This window comes from Coffea eugenioides, unplaced genomic scaffold (genome assembly GCF_003713205.1).
Source record: "Coffea eugenioides isolate CCC68of unplaced genomic scaffold, Ceug_1.0 ScVebR1_103;HRSCAF=471, whole genome shotgun sequence".
Taxonomy (NCBI): domain Eukaryota; kingdom Viridiplantae; phylum Streptophyta; class Magnoliopsida; order Gentianales; family Rubiaceae; genus Coffea; species Coffea eugenioides.
Genome location: NW_020861411.1, coordinates 165,235 through 189,145, shown reverse-complemented (window position 1 = coordinate 189,145; position 23,911 = coordinate 165,235). Strand labels below are relative to the sequence as shown.

Here is a 23,911-nt window from a genome sequence, read left to right as displayed (position 1 = left end):
TTAGGATTAGGATTTGATTTGAGTATCTTTGTGCTTTGTACTGTTGATAGTATTGGTTGTAATATATTGTTGCTCGTTTTGTATTTGTAATGATAAATTGGTTTGTTATTTCGTATAAAATTTTGCTATACTTCAATATTGACATTAATGATACCTCTTGCTAAAAAAATGGTTGAAAAAAAAAGTAGCAACTACAATCACAAAGCTGCTTTTGGCAACTTTCTTGCAAGAAAATCATCTAGCTGCATTTGATTGTCTTTGGTAAGGGGTCGATGGTTTCTAATTAGAGAAGAAACTTTCCTGGCCAAAAATGTCTTATTATAATGGAGAAAAGTTATAAAGAGCTAGTGTTTTATTGAAAAAACGGATTTATTTTTATTTTATCTGATAAATAAATTTGTTTATGGAAAAATGGGTACTCTGTTCTTAAAATGGAGGAAAGTCATAAAGAGTTGGTATTTTATTGAAAAACGGGTTTATTTTTATTTTATCCGATAAATAAATTTATTTATGAAAAAATTGGTACTTTGTTCTTCTAATAGAGGAAAGCCATAAAGGACTGGTCTTTTATTGAAAAATAGATTTATTTTTATTTTATCTGATAAATAAATTTATTTATGAGAAAAGGGTACTCTGTTCTTATAGTGGAGGAAAGCCATAAAGAGCTAGTCTTTTATGGGAAAGTGATACTTTACAGAAAGTGACCGCGATTTGGTTTATGAAATAATCCCAAATAAAAATTTAGAATGAATTTATTTGTTTTGAAAGTTGTATAACGGTCATTAAAATTCCAGAGATTGGCAAAAAAATTTTGGGGTTACAGAAAAGCAGAGAGAAGAAGGAGAAGAATTGAGCTTTTTATCCGTTGCAATTGTTCCGTTAAAAATGGCTCCATTCGGTTTTATCAATTTTTTGTTGAGTAAAATCATTGTTCTAACGATCAATTCTTCATTTCTCGTTAATTGTCCTTAATTGGCCAAAATTACGAAATTTTGAGGATGCAATATGTTTGGGGTGAAACTTTGAGGATGAAATTGGTCAACCACCCAAATTTTGAGGATAAAAAAGTGCATTTTTTCCTATAAGATATTTAATCAAATGTTATTTCTTGTTTTAATTTTAGTTATGACTAAACTACATATTTATCAAATAGACATACCTTTATAATTAAAGTTAATATTTGATATTTTAGGATACCATATATTTAAATAGATGAAAATTATTTTGAACATAATATATTAAAATAATTTTATTTGTCAATCATTTTGGCCCTCTCTCAAAGGAAAAAAAATCTTGGCTTCGTCACTGTCTAGGAGGAAATTGGAGCATATTGCTAACAAAAGATTGTGAAAATTTACCTTTATATCCTAATTATTTGAAAAAAAATCTAATGAACAAATTTTGCAAAAGAAACCTTGTTTCTTACCAACAAATTAAGTAACTAATAAAATCACCTTTAATATTGCTTTAACATATTTAATTTATGTTAAATACAAATTTTACCAATTTCTCTTTTGTAAAAATATAAGTGTATCACTTTTTCAATTTTAATTACAAACATTTATGTTTTTTACATAAATGTAGTGATTCAGAGTAAAATGCCCATAAATAGTTAGTATTTTGTTGATGTAATGCAAAAAAATCCATAAATAGTTGGTATGTTATGGGCGCAATCTTTTTTACTTTCACATATTTAAAATTTGTTAAATGCAAAATCTACTAGTTTTCCTTTCATAAAAATATAAGTATAATACTTTTTTAATTTTATTTACAAATATTTATGTATTTTACATAAATGTAATGATTCAGAATAAAATACCCATAACTAGGTAGTATTTTGTTGATGTAATGCAAAAAACTCATAAAGAGTTGGTATGTTATGGGCAAAACTTTTTTACTTTCACATATTTAAAATTTATTAAATACAAAATTTACTAGTTTCCCTTTCGTAAAAATATTAGTGTAACACTTTTTCAATTTTAGTTACAAATATTTATGTATTTTACAAAAATGTAATGATTCAGAATAAAATACCCGTAAATAGCTAGTGTTTTGTTGATGTAATGCAAAAAAAAAAAATCATAAAGAATAGGTATGTTATGGGCAATATATTTTTTACTTTCATAAAAATCAGTTTATGTTAAATACAGGACAACCAATTTTCCTTTCGTCAAAATATTAGTGTAACAGTTCTTCAATTTTAGTTACACATATTTATGTATTTTACATAAATGTAATGATTCAGAGTAAAATGTCCATAAATAGATAGTATTTTGTTGATGTAATGCCCGTAAATAGATAGTACTGCTTATGCTTCCTTTTCGGTGTTTTATTCATAGGCCCATTATATTTATGTTAATTCCGTCACACCCCAATATATTTCCAACTTCTGCAGTACGCTACATTCACATTTCTAAACCGCGGTTATAGGTCACCACTTACTTTTTTAGAAACATTCCCTTCATCTCCGTACATGTCAGGTTGCTACGTGCCAGCTTCTTTGCTATATAATTTACTTTTAACACCTGTCTTTGGAATATGTGAATACACTACAGAATTTACCCGTTTTAATCTGCAGAATATCGTGCAATAAAAGATAAAGCATGGAATTGTGGTGTCGTCCTCACTTTTTCACTCCCGTCAATGTCAACGACAAAGACTTTCGTTACTTTCCTGATTCCTGTTTTCACACATGAAAGTACGTGGAAGCAGGATGACCAGCTAATCTTTCAGAAGTCTTCCCAAGTGACTTCGTTCCCTGGCATAGTGCATTTCATACTAATATCTCAAGGATCAAGCACGCCTGAATACAAAAATTTACAACTGTTTACTTTTGGTCATCTGCTTGATTCTGATCAAAATGATCTACAGAAGCGTATTATTCTCGTGTTTCCCTCTAATTTGTTTGATTAGCTTCAACACGGGACTGATTTATGCCGATTATTGGTGCGTAAATACTACATATAATCCTAACACCATTGCTGGCAGAAGGTATACAGACAACTTGAATTTCCTCCTTTCCACTCTATCCTCAAATGCTTCTTTGGCAAGCAGGAATGGCTTCTACAATTTCACTGCTGGCCATGACCCCTCTAACATGGTCTATGGCTTATTTGATTGTCGAGGTGATGTGAATCCCGATGCTTGTGGACGATGTGTAGCAAACGCCCGTGGGGATATTCTAAAGACATGCTGGAACCAAACGACTGCTTTTATGTCGTACGACAACTGCTTGTTGCGTTATTCGAATGAGTCCATGTTCTCCAGGACCGATCAGAGTGTCACGTTCGCAGCGTGGAATACACAGAATGCCACTGATCCAGATAAGTTCAACCAGGTCTTAAGTGATATGATGAATGACATAGCAAGTCAGGCTGCAAATGATCGGTCAGGAAAGAAATTCGCTGTCAAAGAAGCTGATTATTCCACATTTCAGAGATTATACGCCCTTGGACAGTGTACTCCAGATCTTTCCAGTCTTGACTGCGAGAATTGCCTTAGAAACGCCATTTCTCAAATACCCACATTCTGTAATAATCGTCGGGGCTGTAGAATTACTTTTTTTAACTACAATATTAGGTATGAACTCTACAAGTTTTACAATTCTGTAAGCCCAGCACCCGAGCCTGCATCGAGTTCTTCTTCTCCTCCTCCTTCTCCACCTCCTCCTTCCAATTCTACTAGTAGTGAAGGTAAGTTCCAGTTCTTACTAAAATGATATGAATTTATCTGAACTCTTAATTGCAATTTTGTTTTAGGATTAGTTAGTAATTCAAGTCTTCACACTTGTAGCTATTAAGCCACACCTGGTAGTCAACAACTATATTCATCAAGTTCTCATGTGGATTGTATAGATTTCATTACTTTTTTCCAGCCAATTTCTCGCTTAATGAGGCAGCGGAAGAAGAAATCCTGAATCTTTTTCTCCATATATAACTATGAAAACCACAAAAATCTCCATTGGTCGGTTATTTTGACAGAATCCAGTATGGGAATTTAAACTGTCTTATTTGTTAAAGATTTTAAAAGATAAATGGATCTGAACATTTCACTTTTCAAATCCTTGCCTACTTTACTCTAAAAGCAGATTTTTGAGCTAAAGAACTTTTATTGATTTATTCAGAGGGGGGCGGAATCTCAACACAAACAATTGTTGCAATTGTTGTCCCAATATCTCTTGCCATTGTGCTATTGGTCGTGGGCTTCTGCATAGCAAGGAGATCCAAGAATTGTTTTCCACATAAATGTAATGATTCAGAATAAAATACCCATAACTAGGTAGTATTTTGTTGATGTAATGCAAAAAACTCATAAAGAGTTGGTATGTTATGGGCAAAACTTTTTTACTTTCACATATTTAAAATTTATTAAATACAAAATTTACTAGTTTCCCTTTCGTAAAAATATTAGTGTAACACTTTTTCAATTTTAGTTACAAATATTTATGTATTTTACAAAAATGTAATGATTCAGAATAAAATACCCGTAAATAGCTAGTGTTTTGTTGATGTAATGCAAAAAAAAAAAATCATAAAGAATAGGTATGTTATGGGCAATATATTTTTTACTTTCATAAAAATCAGTTTATGTTAAATACAGGACAACCAATTTTCCTTTCGTCAAAATATTAGTGTAACAGTTCTTCAATTTTAGTTACACATATTTATGTATTTTACATAAATGTAATGATTCAGAGTAAAATGTCCATAAATAGATAGTATTTTGTTGATGTAATGCCCGTAAATAGATAGTACTGCTTATGCTTCCTTTTCGGTGTTTTATTCATAGGCCCATTATATTTATGTTAATTCCGTCACACCCCAATATATTTCCAACTTCTGCAGTACGCTACATTCACATTTCTAAACCGCGGTTATAGGTCACCACTTACTTTTTTAGAAACATTCCCTTCATCTCCGTACATGTCAGGTTGCTACGTGCCAGCTTCTTTGCTATATAATTTACTTTTAACACCTGTCTTTGGAATATGTGAATACACTACAGAATTTACCCGTTTTAATCTGCAGAATATCGTGCAATAAAAGATAAAGCATGGAATTGTGGTGTCGTCCTCACTTTTTCACTCCCGTCAATGTCAACGACAAAGACTTTCGTTACTTTCCTGATTCCTGTTTTCACACATGAAAGTACGTGGAAGCAGGATGACCAGCTAATCTTTCAGAAGTCTTCCCAAGTGACTTCGTTCCCTGGCATAGTGCATTTCATACTAATATCTCAAGGATCAAGCACGCCTGAATACAAAAATTTACAACTGTTTACTTTTGGTCATCTGCTTGATTCTGATCAAAATGATCTACAGAAGCGTATTATTCTCGTGTTTCCCTCTAATTTGTTTGATTAGCTTCAACACGGGACTGATTTATGCCGATTATTGGTGCGTAAATACTACATATAATCCTAACACCATTGCTGGCAGAAGGTATACAGACAACTTGAATTTCCTCCTTTCCACTCTATCCTCAAATGCTTCTTTGGCAAGCAGGAATGGCTTCTACAATTTCACTGCTGGCCATGACCCCTCTAACATGGTCTATGGCTTATTTGATTGTCGAGGTGATGTGAATCCCGATGCTTGTGGACGATGTGTAGCAAACGCCCGTGGGGATATTCTAAAGACATGCTGGAACCAAACGACTGCTTTTATGTCGTACGACAACTGCTTGTTGCGTTATTCGAATGAGTCCATGTTCTCCAGGACCGATCAGAGTGTCACGTTCGCAGCGTGGAATACACAGAATGCCACTGATCCAGATAAGTTCAACCAGGTCTTAAGTGATATGATGAATGACATAGCAAGTCAGGCTGCAAATGATCGGTCAGGGAAGAAATTCGCTGTCAAAGAAGCTGATTATTCCACATTTCAGAGATTATACGCCCTTGGACAGTGTACTCCAGATCTTTCCAGTCTTGACTGCGAGAATTGCCTTAGAAACGCCATTTCTCAAATACCCACATTCTGTAATAATCGTCGGGGCTGTAGAATTACTTTTTTTAACTGCAATATTAGGTATGAACTCTACAAGTTTTACAATTCTGTAAGCCCAGCACCCGAGCCTGCATCGAGTTCTTCTTCTCCTCCTCCTTCTCCACCTCCTCCTTCCAATTCTACTAGTAGTGAAGGTAAGTTCCAGTTCTTACTAAAATGATATGAATTTATCTGAACTCTTAATTGCAATTTTGTTTTAGGATTAGTTAGTAATTCAAGTCTTCACACTTGTAGCTATTAAGCCACACCTGGTAGTCAACAACTATATTCATCAAGTTCTCATGTGGATTGTATAGATTTCATTACTTTTTTCCAGCCAATTTCTCGCTTAATGAGGCAGCGGAAGAAGAAATCCTGAATCTTTTTCTCCATATATAACTATGAAAACCACAAAAATCTCCATTGGTCGGTTATTTTGACAGAATCCAGTATGGGAATTTAAACTGTCTTATTTGTTAAAGATTTTAAAAGATAAATGGATCTGAACATTTCACTTTTCAAATCCTTGCCTACTTTACTCTAAAAGCAGATTTTTGAGCTAAAGAACTTTTATTGATTTATTCAGAGGGGGGCGGAATCTCAACACAAACAATTGTTGCAATTGTTGTCCCAATATCTCTTGCCATTGTGCTATTGGTCGTGGGCTTCTGCATAGCAAGGAGATCCAAGAAGACATATGGTGCCATTAGCAAAACAACCGGTAAATTATAAGGACTAAGAAGTGCAGTTGCAGTAAACATATTTTATCATTCTTAAAGGGTCGATTCATTTAATTCACTAAGTCTGTACCATTTTTTCTGTAGGTGCAAGTGAAATCTCAATAACAGAATCGTTACAATATAACCTCAGTGATATTCAAGCCGCCACAAACAACTTTGCTTTTGGAAACTGAGGGTGCTCACCTCGGCAGTACCTTGTTGCTGAGGTGACCTCGTTTCGTCTCCTACACGAATACAGCCATCCCCCGATCCGGACCCTGAGCTCGGATCGGTCCATGGTCTCCTACTCGGATGACCTCTGCACCCCTGGCTACCACCTCGGTTGGACGCTGATGATGTCAACACCCCTGACAACACCCAGGACCAGTGCTTTATCTGAAAAGCACTGGGTGATCCTAATGACTACTGCGCAGGACCCCCGTCATCCAGCCCAGGCGGCTACAGTGTCAGAGTCAGGCCTCCTGCGCAGGGAGCAGAGCCGTAATGTCAGGACATGGGTCCCACCAGCATGAACCCTCCGTCCTGACCTCCACTCCCACTCTATAAATACCCCTCCTGTACATTTCGCAAGTAAGCATACTGTTCATTTGACAATACTACTGCTTTTCTCTCGTTCTCATACTAACTTGATCGTCGGAGTGATCCCAGGGGAGAAGCCCCGCCATTCACTTCGGACACGAGAACACACCTCACTTCATCTCAGAGGAGCCTGATTCTGGTCGGTTCAACTACCCACCAAAAATCACCTCTTCAATTGGCGCCGTCTGTGGGAAAGAGATTACTGCTAAAATGAGATCCACGCGCTCCAGAAGTGGAAGAGTCCCCTCGACTGGGGTTGGGCAGACATCGGGAGCCCAGCAAGGTCGTATTTCTGAAGAACAGGGGTCCCCAAGGACCCAGCCCAACAACGAAAAAGCCATCGCCAAGATGGCCGAGTTCGTTGCTGATAACCCAAACATCTTCGAGGAATTGGGGAGGTACTTCAAGAGGCAGGGAAAGGAGAAGGCTGAATCCTCCAAGAGGAGACCGACGAAGTCCCCTGAAGTGCCTTCCGGCGAAGACTCCGATGAGGGGCACCTCTCTCGGAGCACTTCCAGGCGCGCCTCCTCCAAAGCGACATCTAAAATCGCTTCCATCTCCCGGGCGTTTTCCCGGGGCCTCCTGGAAAAACGAGTTGAGGACCCACCTCGGCGTCCCAGAGGCTTAGCAGCCGAATACCTGAGGGCTCCGCCCTTCACGGATGACATCAATGGGGAGATGGTCCCCCCAAACTTTAAACTTCCCGCCCTGCGTTCCTACGATGGCCGAGGTGACCCCGAGGATCACCTCCGCGCCTTCCTCTCCGCTTTTCGGCTCTATTGCGTCCCCGACGCGGTAATTTGCCGAGTTTTCCCCATCTTCCTACAGGGGTTCTGGGGTTTAGAACCGAGGAGGATTTCCTCACTGGATGAGCTGATAGATCGGTTCATTCACCGCTTCGTATCATCTCGTCCGATTACGAAGACTTCAGCCTACTTCTTGAACCTGCAGCAAGCCCCCGGCGAGTCACTACGCTCCTACGTACAGAGGTTCAATGAGGAGAACGTGCAGATACCTGATCAGCACGAGCAGGTAACCATAGCTGCCTTCACCAATGGGCTGATCGCGGGAATCTTCAATACTGAGATACACCGGGACTACCCCCGCACACTTCGGGAACTCTGGGATCGAGTAGATCAGGGAATCCGGAGTGAAGATCTAAACCGCATGAAGCGAGAGGCTCAAGCCACTCGTACCGGGCAAGATTCCCGGAGGAAAAAAGACGCCGGCCGAGTCGAACAAGGCCACGGTGGCTCGTCGACTCAGTTCCGAGACAGCCGAAGTGTCTTCGACCGGATTGTGAAAGGCAGGTCGTCCACCTCGGACGCCGAGGTGACACCTCTCAATTCCAGCCGGACCCATGTCCTGGCTATGATGAGGCAGAATCACTTCGGCCGAAACCCCCCTGAAATTCCAGGGAGGAGAGATAAGAGGAACTCAAACCTCTATTGTGCCTACCACCGAGATGTTGGGCACGAGACTGAAGACTGCAATGATCTGAAGCGAGAGATCGAGAATTTGATCCGACAGGGATACCTGAAGCAATTCGTTCGCAAGGATGGAGGCTTCAACCGAAGCGTCTCCCATCGGGAGAACCGGGGCCCCCGCCGAGAGGACAGGCGGGACACGAGCATGCACTGCCGAGGTCCCGAGGATCGTAGGGAGGACAAGCAGCCTCCACGCGACGGATCGCCGGGCTACGGCCCCAACATTGCCGGGGTGATCAACACAATCGCGGGAGGACCAACGGGAGGAGACAGCCAGAACTCCCGGAAGCGGACCTTCCGCCAGGCCGGGATGGAGGTGGCCGAATCGAGCTCCAGGTTATCCGAAGTGATTACCTATGGTCCCCATGACCCTGTCCCTGCCGCCTCCAGCAATCACGAGACTCTCGTGATTGAAGTCCTTACCAATAATTACATAGTCAGAAAGGTCTATGTTGACCCCGGAAGCTCGGTAGACGTCTTGTACTACCGAACTTTCGAGAGTTTGAAGCTGACCCGGGAGCAACTCACTCCGGTCAGAACTCCCCTTGTCGGTTTCGGGGGACACGTCGTCCACCCGGAGGGCATGGTGACCCTGATGGTAACTATCGGGCGTCATCCACGCTGCCGAACTGTGCCTGTCAGTTTTGCGGTAGTCAAAGCAGACTCCCCCTACAACATGCTGATAGGCCGGCCCACGCTCAATGCCTTGAGAGCTGTGTACTCAACCTACCATTTGAGTTTCAAGTTTCCAACACCAGAGGGGGTGGCCGAGGTGAGCAGCGATGTGAACGCCGCCCGGGAATGTTACCTCGCCACCATTCAAGCGGCAGTCACACCCCGACCCTTGCCGAGGTCAGAAGAAAAGAGGCCAGCGGTCCTCTCCATAGACTGCATCGACCCTCAGAAGGCAGGAAAGCCCAACAGGCTTGAGCCCGGGGATGAGGTGGAACAAGTGGTCTTGGATGAAGCAAAACCTGACCAAGTGGTCCAAGTAGGGGCCGGACACCCCTCACCCCTGAAAGAAGAAATGATCTCCCTGATCAAGAAAAACCGAGACGTCTTCGCGTGGTCCGCAGATGAAGTGGTCGGAGTGCCACCCGAGCTCATGATTCACCAACTCAACGTTAACCCACAGGCCCGACCTGTGAAGCAGAAGCGAAGGCACTTCGGCCCCGAACGTAGCAAGGCCATATCGGATGAGGTCGACAAGCTCTTGCCGGCCCAGATGATCCACGAGATCCAATATCCCACCTGGCTGTCCAACCCCGTTATGGTCAAAAAGGACATCGGTGGTTGGAGAATGTGTGTGGACTTCACCGACCTCAATAAGGCCTGCCCCAAAGACTGCTACCCTCTGCCGAAGATAGACACCCTCGTCGACTCGGCAATGGGATATGTAATCCTCTGCTTCCTAGATGCCTTCAAAGGGTATCATCAAATAGGAATGAGTGAGGAGAACCTGGAGAAAACGGCGTTCTACACCGACCGAGGTACTTATTGTTACACTACAATGCCCTTCGGGCTAAAGAAAGCCGGGGCGACCTACCAAAGGCTGATCAACCGACTCTTCAAGAATCAGATCGGCCGCAATGTGGAGGCCTATGTGGATGACATTCTCGTCAAAACTCTCGCCACTTCATCCTTTCTGTCAGACGTGAGGGAAGTCTTTGGTGTTCTGCGAGACTCAAGAATGAAGTTGAATCCCAAGAAGTGCGTCTTCGGCGTCACCTCGGGGAAATTCTTGGGGTATATGGTTTCCCACCGGGGAATCGAGGCCAACCCCGACAAGGTCAAGGCCATTCAGGACATGTCCCCATCTCGGAACATCCGAGAAGTCCAACGGCTGAATGGACGCCTGCCCGCGCTGAATCGCTTCCTGTCCCAATCAGCTGAGAAAGCTCTGCCCTTCTTTAAGGTGCTCAAGAAGGCTGATCAGTTTGCATGGACGGAAGAGTGTCAGGCCGCTTTCGACAAGCTGAAGCAATACCTCCATCACCTACCCACTCTCGCTTCACCTCGGCCCGAGGAGAAGCTCTACCTCTACCTCTCCGCAGCCGACGAGGCTGTCAGCGCTGTTCTTATCCGGGATGAGGGCACCCAAGTGCCAGTCTACTATGTCAGTCGAGCTCTCCGTTGGCCGGAGACTCGATACACTCAGGTGGAAAAACTGGTGCTGGGGCTAGTCCACGCAGCTCGGCGTTTGAAGCCCTACTTCCTTGCTCATCCCATCTCCGTCAGGACCGACCACCCCATTTGGCAAATATTGGTGCGACCCGAGGCTTCCGGTCGCCTTACCAAGTGGGCTGTCGAGTTGGGAGAATATGACCTGTTATATGAGCCCCGCACCGCCATAAAAGCTCAAGTCCTAGCTGATTTCCTGGCCGAACTGACCTTCACGGAAGGTCCAGAGTTCACCTCCGCCAGTGCCGAGGTGTCCACCCCTTCCCCGTGGACGATGTACGTAGACGGGTCCTCTAATGGGGATGGCAGCGGAGCTGGACTGCTCCTGGAAGGACCTCAGGGAGAAGTGTGCTCTTACGCCCTCCGCTTTGGCTTCCCAGCCACCAATAATGAAGCCGAGTACGAGGCCTTAATCGCTGGACTCCAGCTGGCCCGCAGGCTCGGCGCCCAGCAAATCCACGTCCGCAGTGACTCCCAACTCGTTGTACGCCAAATTCTGGGTGAATACGAGGCCAAGGATGAGACCATGCAACGGTACCTCTCCAAAGTTCACCAACTCACCGCGTACTTCGAGTCTTTCGAAATCCAAAGAATACCCCGGTCCCAGAATAAGCGGGCTGACGCCTTATCCCGGCTGGCTTCCACCGCATTCTCTGATCTCAACAAGACCGTCTTAGTGGAAGTGCTGAGCGAGCCGGGATACATGGAAGAGGTGGCCTGCCCCGTACACTCAGAAGATACTTGGATGAACCCGTTCATCCTTTTCTTAAGGCAGGGGATCCTCCCCGAGGACCGAGCCGAGGCAAGGAAAATACAACGCAAATCAGCTCGGTACGCGCTCCGTGATGGAGAGCTATATAAACGCTCATATCTTGGCCCATGGCTGAGGTGCATTACACCCGAGGTGGGACGCCAAGTCCTCCACGAGATACACGAAGGCCTTTGTGGAGCTCACGTCGGCCACAGGATGTTAGCCAGGAAGACCTTACTTCTTGGATATTTCTGGCCTTCCCTTCGACAAGATGCCCAAAATCTTGTTCTCAGCTGCCCGTCCTGCCAAGTCCATGCCCCTGAGCTTCACCAACCCTCGAATTTCATGGTTCCAATCACCTCACCCTGGCCGTTTGAGCAATGGGGGACAGATATCATAGGTCCTTTCCCTAAAGCGGTCGGGGGCTATACCTTCCTGGTAACTGCTGTGGATTATTTTACTAAGTGGGTTGAAGCCGAGCCTCTACGGACCATCACCGGGCTGGCCATTCAAAAATTCTTTTGGAAATGTATTGTCTGCCGCTTCGGCATACCTCAGATCATCATCTCGGACAATGGAAGACAGTTTGCCGAGAACCCATTTAAGGCTTGGTGTGAGAATCTCGGCATCAAACAACACTTCACTTCGGTAGGCCATTCTCAGGCCAATAGTCAGGCGGAAAATTTCAACCGAACTCTCTTGCATGGCCTCAAGACTCGACTACACCGAACTGGGTCATCTTGGGTGGAGGAACTCCCCAGTGTTCTGTGGTCATATCGGACCACGCCGAGGTCATCCACGCAAGAGACTCCCTTCTCCTTGACCTATGGAGTCGAGGCTGTCATTCCTGCTGAGCTTCTCACACCCGGTCCTCGGCTGACAGCCTATATAGCCGAGGTGAACGGAGAAGAGAGGCAGTTTGATCTCGACCTCATGGACGAGAAAAGAGACCTTGCCTCAGCTCGAATAGCTTCCTACAAGAACACCCTGGCCCACTACTACAATGCCCGCGTCAAGCATCGGCGATTCCTGCCAGGAGACTTGGTGCTTAGAAAAAACTAGGTCAGCCGAGCTGAACCGCAAGGGAAATTAGGCCTGAAATGGGAAGGCCCTTACCGAGTTGTGGAATCTAGTCTAAGTGGGTATTTTAAATTGAGCTACCGAGATGGCTCTCTAGTGCCGAGGACTTGGCATGCCGAGAACCTCAGACTGTATTATGTTTGAATATTTTACTAAGTTATCACTTCAGCTGCTTAGTTATTTTTCAATACTGAGATGCGTACATCTGCTATTAAAAAATAAGGGGGACAAATAGGGGACGAAGCAAGAAACTAAAGGAGCCAAAGTAAGAAGAAATAGATCTTTCATTCAAATAAGAAGAGGCATTACAAAAAGAGGACAAATACCGAGGTCAGGAATACTGCTAAGCATCTCCCACCTCGGTTTTACATTTAAAACCCTATAAGCTAAGCCTCCGCCTCGGCTCCCTCTGGGCCAATAGCCTCCCCGGCTTCTTCCCCGCCAGGGTGAGCCTCTTCTCCTCCTCCTCCTTGCTCTTCCTCGCCGACGTCGCCCCTAGCCTCTTCTCCTCCTTCCTCTTCAAAGACCTCGTCGAGCTCAACTAGCCATTTGTTGAACTCATCTTGGACTTCGGCCAAGTTCTTTCCGGCTTGCATGCCCTCGGCCATCCGATCACACAGCTCCTTGGAGTCCTCGTTATAGTTCGCACTGTTCCTCAAGGACTCCAAAGCCTCAGAGGGTAGATGAGCTGCTGCCTCGTCTATGGCCGATGTGAAGCCTAGCATGAAGGTCGGTCTCGTCAGCTGGCCGAGGTCCCCGATGAAGGTCTCGGACCTCCGGAAATCCTCTACAGCCGAGGTCATCGCGCTCTCGAGAGCCTGTTCATGGGTTTTCTTCGCCTCCTCCGACCTTTTCTGCTCTTCCTCCAGAGCCGACCTCAGACTATTGATAGTGGTCTCGGCTTCCTCCTCCTTAGTCTCGGCCTCTTGAAGCCGTCTCTGAAGCTCAGACTTCTCGGACTCAGACACTACTTGCTTTTTCTTCAGTTTGGCAATCTGATCTTGCAGTTTGCCGGTGTCTTGCTCCTCGAGCAACTCACAGTACCGATGTGCCATCTCGGCCACAAAGGCTGTGTTGGAGGCCGTGGTCACCATGACGCTTTGGAGCATCTCGGCTGGAGTCAGCTTCCTGGTGAAGTCCAAGTCTCTCGGCAAGGTGGACTGCATCACCAGGTCTTGGACAACCCGAGGGTGGCTGCATCGGTCGTTGACCTTGAGCGACCAGTCTGGACACCAATGCCCGCCGGGGTGAGATTTATCTTTCCCAGCAAACACCGGGGGGCATTGATAACGGTTCCAAAGTGAGGACGCCGTCACCGCGTTGACCGGAGACTTCAACTGTTTGCCTCGGCCATGTCGAGGTGGAAGTGCCGTGGTCGCCCCTAATGGCACCCCTTCTGGCACCGAAGAGGCGGACCCTGTGGCCGCAGCAGCCGAGCTGCTCTGGGCTGCCGTGGTGGGGGTGGTCATCTCCACCGAAGTCTTAGGGGACTGCCTTTGCGATTTCTTCTTGGGCGGAGGCGCCGATGTCTCGCCTGAGCTCTTTCTTTTCAACCTCTTTGCCACTTCGGCATCTGAGCTCGACGTGATGATATCGGACAATTTGGTCACTGCACAAGAAACAAATATTATCATATGCCTTAGCCGAAGTGAAAACAAAGCTATGAAAGAAAATTACAAGGTATTTTAAGTTTTGTGGAAATGAGGGGAGTTCTGTCAGGAGGGATCAAAGCTCGGCTAATTCCCCCATCGACCAGCACGGCCTCGGGGTGGTCCAAGCTGAAGATCCGAAGTCCGGACCCCATCAATTTCTGGAAGGACTCCTCCTCACGATCCCCAGCGGAAGGGTCGGCCTTCGATTTGATGGGCCTCCACCAAAAACCCCGGGGAAAGTCCACGGCCGAGACGAATATGAAGTCACGCTTCCAGTCCTTTATTGAAGAGGGGGCGCCGATGACTAGCTTCGGGATGATTTTGTTCCGGTTGCAGACATAGAACCATCCCTTATCTGTCCCATGTGCCTTGAATGTGTAACATCGGCGGAAGAGGTCCACGGTCGGGGTCACCTCTTGATGTCGGCACAGCATCTCGAAACCTACGAGAATGCGGACCGCGTTTGGGATGAGTTGGGTGATTCTTAAGCCGAAGTGACGGAGCACGTCCCGGAAGAATCTTGACGTCGGCATCCTCAGCCCGGCCTCCAACTGCTGAAGGTAGATGGCCACAGTGCCCATGGGGGGCTTCTCGGCCGAATCGTTCGGCCGGGGCGATGTCATGAGATACCCCGGCCTGAAGGGATACTTCCTTATCACCTTCCAGGCCCTGTCTCTTCCCACGCGGCTCCTAAACTGCGGCATCTTGCCGAAGTCCAGGTTGGCAGCATCTCTTGGAGCGACGGGCTCCAGCACCCCCTCGTCGTGGGGTATTGCAGTTCCGAGGTTGGTGTCGTATTCGACATCGGAACCGCCCTCGCTCATCTCTGATGACTCTGACCCCGGTGCTGTCCCAGCCACTTCTTCCTCGGCCGATTCCCCCACATCGGTAGGTGCCGACCCCGTTGAGCTGGATGAAGTCGAATCTTCCGAAGTGTCCGGCACCTCCTCGGCCTGGTAGCTCGGTTTCACAGTTTTCTTGTGGGTTTTAGCCGTTTTGGCCATGAGTGAATGATGAGATAAAGAGAAAGATACATACTGTTGACTACGGAATCTGACGAAGTGGATGACTTCGGTTGATATCTCGGCTGGCAGGACTGATCTCGGCGACGCTCAAGAATTTTACAAGTCTGAGATTGAGTAGGAAAGTGATGGGCCATATGGTGAAAAGGACCCCCTATTTATAGGGAGTCGGGGGGAATCCGAAGAGGCGGCAAGAATGCGAAAAGGCAACCACGTTCGAATTCAAAAGGACGTGCCTCTCTCTCTTCTCATTAATGACTCGTCCTTTCAACTGACACTCCCTCTGCACGAAACGTCCCACTACCTCACGACGCGACGGTTACCAGTGACCACGTCCTGTCAACTGACTCGCCCACGTGTCCCGTCCCCGCATCTTCCGGAGCAGTTTCGGAACCTCGACTCTTCATGACTTCGGCACAAGGAAGCCTCGGTACCTCCCTAACCCGGAGCTCCCGAGGCTTGGGGGGCTTATTGAGAGTGCTCACCTCGGCACTATCTTGTTGCCGAGGTGACCTCGTTTCGTCTCCTACACGAACACAGCCATCCCCCGATCCGGACCCTGAGCTCGGATCGGTCCATGGTCTCCTACTCGGATGACCTCTGCACCCCTGGCTACCACCTCGGTTGGACGCTGATGATGTCAACACCCCTGACAACACCCAGGACCAGTGCTTTATCTGAAAAGCACTGGGTGATCCTAATGACTACTGCGCAGGACCCCCGTCATCCAGCCCAGGCGGCTACAGTGTCAGAGTCAGGCCTCCTGCGCAGGGAGCAGAGCCGTAATGTCAGGACATGGGTCCCACCAGCATGAACCCTCCGTCCTGACCTCCACTCCCACTCTATAAATACCCCTCCTGTACATTTCGCAAGTAAGCATACTGTTCATTTGACAATACTACTGCTTTTCTCTCGTTCTCATACTAACTTGATCGTCGGAGTGATCCCAGGGGAGAAGCCCCGCCATTCACTTCGGACACGAGGACACACCTCACTTCATCTCAGAGGAGCCTGATTCTGGTCGGTTCAACTACCCACCAAAAATCACCTCTTCAGAAACAGAATTGGAGAAGGTGGATTTGGACCTGTATACAAGGTACATTAAGTTTAAGCCATTTTCAAGTATGCTGAAAAGTTATGAATATGATCGTTGTAAATGAAAATTTTGCTTATACTTTGTTAATTTGCAATCAGGGTACACTTCATAATGGACAAGAGATAGCTGTGAAAAGGCTATCAGGAAGCTCAGCTCAAGGTACAGAAGAATTTAAAAACGAAATTGCCCTGGTTGCTAGGCTTCAACACAGAAACTTGGTCCGACTACTTGGTTTCTGCTTGGAAGGAGAAGAAAGAATACTCATCTATGAATTTGTGACCAACAAAAGCCTTGACTACTTTCTCTTTGGTTAGGTTCCAGTCAAACACCCTTGATTTATTTTGGAATTGACTGTACAGTCTTTTTTGGAAATTAACTTTTGTAATTAAAGAAACTAACAAGACTTTCCATGTTTGATGATGGTATAGACCCAGAAAAGCAACCATTGTTGGATTGGTCAAGACGATACAAGATCATAGGAGGAATAGCAAGAGGACTTCTTTATCTTCATGAAGATTCTCGACTTAGGATTATACATCGTGATCTTAAAGCCAGTAACATATTACTAGACAGAAATATGAATCCAAAGATCGCTGATTTTGGCATGGCAAGGCTATTTGGAGTTGATCAATCTGAAGGAAATACAAGTAAAATCGCAGGGACATAGTAAGTTCTGCACCTTCATCTTGTTATCTACATGGTAACATGATTGTAATAATACAATGATCCCACTATCTTTAAAACTCTAATATTTAATTACGTTCTCTACATTTTGTCATCATCAGTTTTTAAATTTCCTAATTGCTGAATCCTGAAGTGTATTACAAATGGTTCTAATTTGTAGTGGTTACATGGCTCCTGAGTACGCATTGCACGGCTTATTCTCTGTAAAATCAGATGTGTTTAGTTTTGGTGTTCTAGTTTTAGAAATTCTAAGTGGCAAGAAGAACAGTCAGTTCAACCAAGCTCATGGAGGAGATGACCTTCTAAGCTATGTAAGTGCAAAATAAACATCTCATTTTCTTGGAATTCTCATTGGAGGGCTCTTGTATACATTTGAATGAGACAATTTATTCCACTATCATCACTTGCAATATATGTTGCAGGCTTGGAGACAATGGAGGGATGGAACACCATTAGCATTGGTAGATCCAACAATCGGAGATACACATTCAAGAAATGAAGTTATTCAAAGCATCCATGTCGGCTTGCTATGCGTTCAAGACGAAATTGAACAAAGGCCAACCATGGCTTCAATAGTTCTCATGCTCAATAGTAATTCTATAACATTGCCTGCACCTAATCCGCCTGCATATTTTGGTCGTAGTAGAACACAAAGCTCACCTAACGATTTACAAGTATCTGATACATCTACCGGCACCAAGTCTCCATCAAACCCGTCTATCAACGAAGTTTCAATCACTGAATTATATCCCAGATGAACAACAGCAGAATTATAGACATTTCTAACCATGTCAACTAGTTGCATTGGCAAAATTTGTCAAGATTTTGTAAGTTCATTTTTTAATTTATTGTTTTGTACTCAGCAGGTTTTTATCTGAATTCTAGTACATAAAGGTCATGAATTTTGTATCTAAGAGGTCTAATAGGTTAGTGGCATTCTTCACTTTCGGTTCTTTGAGCATTTACTTGCAATTAGTGATCAAGTGCTCTAGACAATGGTATTGAAAGATTGGAAGACAGCATTATTGTTGCATTTGTCTCCTTATTGATTATTACTAAATTGATGCTAAGCCGTGTGCTATTTTTTGACCTTGTGCAAGAGCCGATTGCTTTTCTCTGCGTAGGCTCATTGATAGGAGAGGCTTTGATATGACCAGCCATCCAGACTATGTAGTCTCCGGTCGCAGTTGCTTTGGAGAATTTAGAGACTTTGGTCAACTGCAAAGCCGCCAGAGTGTAATGATCATTTCAATTGGAAAAGAAAATATAGATGGTTGACGATGGGATATATGATAAGAAAAGAATAGCACAAACAAGTATAATAATTGGATGATAGCGGGGATAGATTGATCTTCAAATGATTGGGCAGAGCTTTCTGTCTTATCCTGATTTAAGAAAAATGCATGCTTGTGGTCATCAGAAATTAGGCTTTTATTCTCAAAACATACTACTTCATTATGCTTTTGGTTTATAACGTTTAGATTCGGAATGCTTTGCTACAGTGACTTGCATTATATACATATATATAAGGGCTATTTTAATAGCAGCATCCAAAATGCCTATATGGACTCAATTCATTATTTCGAGATAAGGGATAAATAAAGTAGAACCAATAGAAATGAGTCTTGGGAAATTGCAATTTTTTTTTATTTTAGACAAAGAATATTTCCTTTTTTTCTTCGTCCCTTGCATTGAAAGAATATATTTCAAAATGATATGATTCAACCGCAAACCTATTTAAATGTAACAAATAATAGCAGGGCTTGAGAATTGATGTGTGTTCGAATCATACGAGCTAGCAATATATATATATATATATATATATATACTAGGAAAGTGCACGTACATTGCACGTGTTTTGTTGCACTCAAACTTATCATACTTCTATGTTATATATACTATAGGCAAAGAATTAACAAAAAAATAAATAGAAACAATTATTTTAGAAGTTACCTTTTCTATGAAGCCATGTTGACTAATTGTGTGTTCAATTTTTTTTTCCTTATTACTATTTTTTCTTCAAATGATCTCTAATATTTTCATTTCTTTTATAATCATTTGTCTTTATTTGTTAGCTATAATGTGTTGATGCATAAACTTTTAGAAAGACATAAACAATTATTGTGATAAATAAGATATTGTATGATACTTTGCTTTCAAGTTATTTGTGCAAAATGACAAATATGGTTACTATAAAAATGTAAATGCCATAATTGATAGAATCCGTTTGAGTGCCTATAAATCATTTGATAGGTAAGTATCACCTATAAGTGGCCTTTTATGAAACTAAGAAATGACAAAAAGGTATAATAAAGAACTTGGTCTAAACTACCACTAAACTGATTTGATGTAAAACACAAGAGTCCAAAAATTGCAGTTGAAAGATGAAACAGAACTATTACTACAAAATGAGAAGAAAAACTTCTAACTAGTGACATACTTGATGCAAAAAATTAATTCAACAGGATGTCCCATAGAAGTGCTTGGGCATATGGAATCATAACATCATATTTTTAGTGCAAAAAAAAAAGAAAATTGTTTTTGTACAACACTGTTAACAATATTGATGTAATATTTAGTATGTATTCATTTGTTGAAAGTCATGCACATATCAATGGATGCGATGGTGGATAAAACTTGATTGCACACGTTTGATAAAATATAATAAGCCACGTAGGTTAAAAGAGGAAGAGATAGCATAGACTTGCTAATTGAGACCTTTTATTGTAAATTTATGTTTGTATGCATAAAATCTATTTACATTTTTTTAGTGTGTAAGTGCTGAGATCTCCCACGTGCACTCCCTCCCTTCATACTAGCCAATTCATCCCATCCCACAACATAAAATATATTTACTTGATGCTATTTTCGATAGCTTAAAGAGTTAAATATAAAAAAGGTAAGAAATGATATAATTTTATAAAAGGTTTTGAAACAAACATACATGTATATATGTGTGTGTGGGTTTTTTGTTCTGTCATTTTAAAGTCATAAGTTTGTACTTGATTTTTTTTCATAAGTAGCTGTTTTATTAATATCAACCGAAACTTTAATTTAAGGATTTGCTAGTTAGTACAATTATTAAGTTATAGAGCTTCCAAATTGATTCTATACATGTTGGCCAGCGATAGGATTCAAAATTGGATAAGCATAAGACTTCATAAAGAGGAAAATATTATATTGTCTGGAATGCAGTATTTGCTAAACAGTGGATATGTGAAGAAGTTTTCATTCCATTAAGTCAAGCTTCTTAATGGGTTTTGTGATTCCTATCTTCATTATCAACTTACAATAAAATTAGGAGAAAGAAAATTTGTGTTTATGAGATTGTTTCCTTGATACTCTCTTCTAATATAAACTTGAAAAGTATAATAAGATTGACCTGAAAGTTCATCCCTACTGATACCAACTAGCGTATAGTATCTAGCAAAGAAGGTTACATTTTCAAAGGAAAGCGAACAATTCAAGAACTCCAAAAAAAAAAAAAAATCAGGAAGTGCTCATACTATTAAGAATTAGCAAAACTCAAAGTTGGTGCAAGTAAATTAATTAACCTTCAAACTCATATAGTATTCATGTAAAAGGAGCATTACGAAATCTAATTTTGTATGGACAACCAATTACGTATAGAGCTAAACACTTGTGAACAAAGACAATTAATGTTTTTTTTTCTCCAAATAATAGCTTAGAATTTGAGGAAAAATTTAGAATCCCAAAAAAAAAGGAAAAAAAGGGAAAGTACATGAAGTTAATTTAAGACTTATTCCACACATTTCATACCTCAAAACTTTTTCATGTTTGCTGCATAATAACAATACAAAATCTAAAATCAATCTTTTTGAATAGCTGATGGTATCATGACATGATCCCTTCTGATCAAGTTATTTACATGTAACAAAATAAGCGAGAGACAGATGAGTTGAAGGCAAACGTTATATTCGTTATAATAATATTGCAATTGAATAAAAAACAGCATCTTTGCTAGTCTCAATTCCTACATAGAATAAGACAAGGCTCCTGCTACAGAATTTGCTATTTGTTTTATCACTTTAGTCCTCAGACTTTTTTCCAATACATTGTTTAATATCTCCATTTTATATGTTAATTTTAAGTGTCATGAAAGCTGATTAAGGAAAATATTAATTTTCCTTAGACGAAGCTACCTTTCTTTAGTCTAAAAATTTACAGCATGAAAGAATACTATACTTTCAAACACATATGCAGCTATATTCGTGTTGTGTGTTTTAGTACTGTTTATCTTCATTCGAAACTTAAATCCAACAACTATTTTGTCCAATCTCTATTTTTTAGGACAAAAATAATAGAGAAGGAAAAATTCATGCTATTATGATTTATTCTCCACTATTGTATGAGTAAAATAAAGGCTACATGAAAGATACTTTTCAAAGTAATTTGTACATTGGGTCTTTCTATGTACGTAGACGAAAATACAGTTCAAGGTTCATATACATGCCTTGAGCATTAATTTAGATTAGCAGTAACAAGTGATCTTAAAGTTCTTCTGTCTTTTTGTGTCATCATTTAAAAATCAATATTAAGAATGGTCTTAAAAATTGTCAAATGGTAGGAAATTTGGGTTTTTTTTTTGTTAGAAATGTATTAAGTTGAATCATATCAAGCTTTATAAATAAAAATCACCCATAAAGTTTGTGTAACGCTACATTGAACACAATTGAGTAACTATCATGTTCAAAAAGCAACATGTTATATTCATTCATGTAAGCTTACATATTTTTGCTGATGGAATAAGCATTCATAGTTACACTTATAGTTCTGCATTGAGCTACTTTGTAAGAATAGAGATCGACTTACCAATGTCTAAGAAAAAGAAAAGAGGATGTTTTCTAAGCAAAGTATTCAAGCATTATTTTACATTTAAGAACGTAACTCAACTTAAGGAATCTACTTAGTATAATGGAATAAATTGTTACGCATTACGGCATTGTTTATTTATAATGTTGAACCTGAAAGTTTCCAAATCGAAATGTAGGAAATTTGTAAACCTTTTATACAACAAATCACACAAAAAATTGCTATACATTAGGTTCTCATACCAAAGTAAGTTTGCCCACTATAATGGCCCCAGGTTTGTGGGCATCAAAAGTGAACTAAAAGCTACAATTACAATCAGAGAATAAACTAAAATCGTATAGGGAGAGGAGCACTTTCACCATCATGAGTTACTTCAAAAGGCTTTTTACTACAATCAAAAATCCATTACACTTGCAAGCTCTATTAAAGTTTATCCGTACTTAGGAGTATAAGTCAGGACATGCCATGCCATTACTTCTCTTTCTTCATTTTCTTGATAAGTTAAATTGATTATTAAAAAATCTACACTTTAATATGAAGAGCTGCATGAAGTTTGCAGAAGTAATTGGTTCAAGTAAATCTAATGATTTTAGCATTCACTACAATAGCAACAAAAAATTCGCTGCAAAAAGATGATGATTTTGCCAGTTATCTCATGGTCTTACATGAAAGGATGGCATAATTGACATTGATAGGAATGGTGCCTTATATATTTAGTAACCTGAAAGATACGAATTTAGAAAGAAGGCATTACCTAGAGATGGCAAAAAAACACAAAACCCAACAACCCGTCCAATCCCCCCATTAATTTTAAAGAATGGGTTGGATCAATTGGGTTATGGATTTTATTGGGTTAGATAAGAACAATCCAATTTATTCATTGGGCAGGTTGGATTTTTTATTTGCGTACCCAATACCTAACTTGTTTAAAAGTAATTGAAAATAATAAATACAAGATTCAATACACATATGTCCAACTATTTGCATTTGGACATGTGTTAATAATTCATTGATTAATTTGTATTCAAAATTCTCATATATATATATATATTTCAATCAATTTTTTTAATTTTTATTTAAAAGAAAAAAGAAACTTGAAATAAAAACTCATGCTTATTTTACTTTTATAACAGTAGTTAAACTTGCTCAACTTTTATAATAATTTATTATGCCTTTTAAGAGTATGTTGTTTTCCTCCCCCTTTTTTTCTTTTTTTTTTTGTGTGGTTGTTCTCAAGTTACTACTTGCTTTTGTTTGTTAATATTTCGCGTATTTAAAATAGAGTTTTAAATTTGTTCTAATTGCATTCTTTTTTAATATTTCATGATTGCTTTTGTTTGTTAATATTTCGTATACGTATAATATTGTACAAATTTCTTTTTTAACCTTTTTTAACCTCAAGCTGCTGATGCACTGCACTAACAGATTAGTCGAATGCCGTTGTTGTTGTTGTTGTTGAACTATACTATACACCAGTAGCAGTGGCTCTACGTCCCATTTATATATATATAATTTAAGTCCCAGCACATACATATATATATTGTATCTACACACATAGGCCTGTCAACGGTCCGAGTCTGGGCCCAGACCCGGACCGAATCCGTCAAATTATTCCGGGTACGGGTAGGAATATAATTCCGGGACCCGGACCCGGATCCGAATCCGTTTTGTCAAACAAAAAAAATGGTTGGATACGGAATGTGGTATTCCAACCCGTATTCGACCTGAACCCGAATATAAATTAATTAATAATTTTAAAAATATATATTTATTAATATAATATCCCAAATTTACTTCAAACACACAATATCCCTTTGGTA

The 23,911-nt window shown here is 41.5% G+C and overlaps 1 protein-coding gene across 1 annotated transcript; it reads left to right on the top strand.

The window, feature by feature from the left end:
- Window positions 1-5,724: 5,724 nt before the first annotated feature.
- LOC113754780 (cysteine-rich receptor-like protein kinase 10) lies at window positions 5,725-18,024 on the top strand. The gene is made up of 9 exons (XM_027299043.1): window positions 5,725-6,141; window positions 6,573-6,686; window positions 6,790-6,884; window positions 10,720-10,727; window positions 16,535-16,574; window positions 16,673-16,883; window positions 17,003-17,240; window positions 17,419-17,569; window positions 17,681-18,024. Exons 1-9 carry the CDS (start codon window positions 5,799-5,801, stop codon window positions 18,014-18,016), a joined length of 1,536 nt encoding a protein of 511 aa, XP_027154844.1. The 5' UTR covers window positions 5,725-5,798; the 3' UTR covers window positions 18,017-18,024.
- The last annotated feature ends 5,887 nt before the right edge of the window (window positions 18,025-23,911 follow it).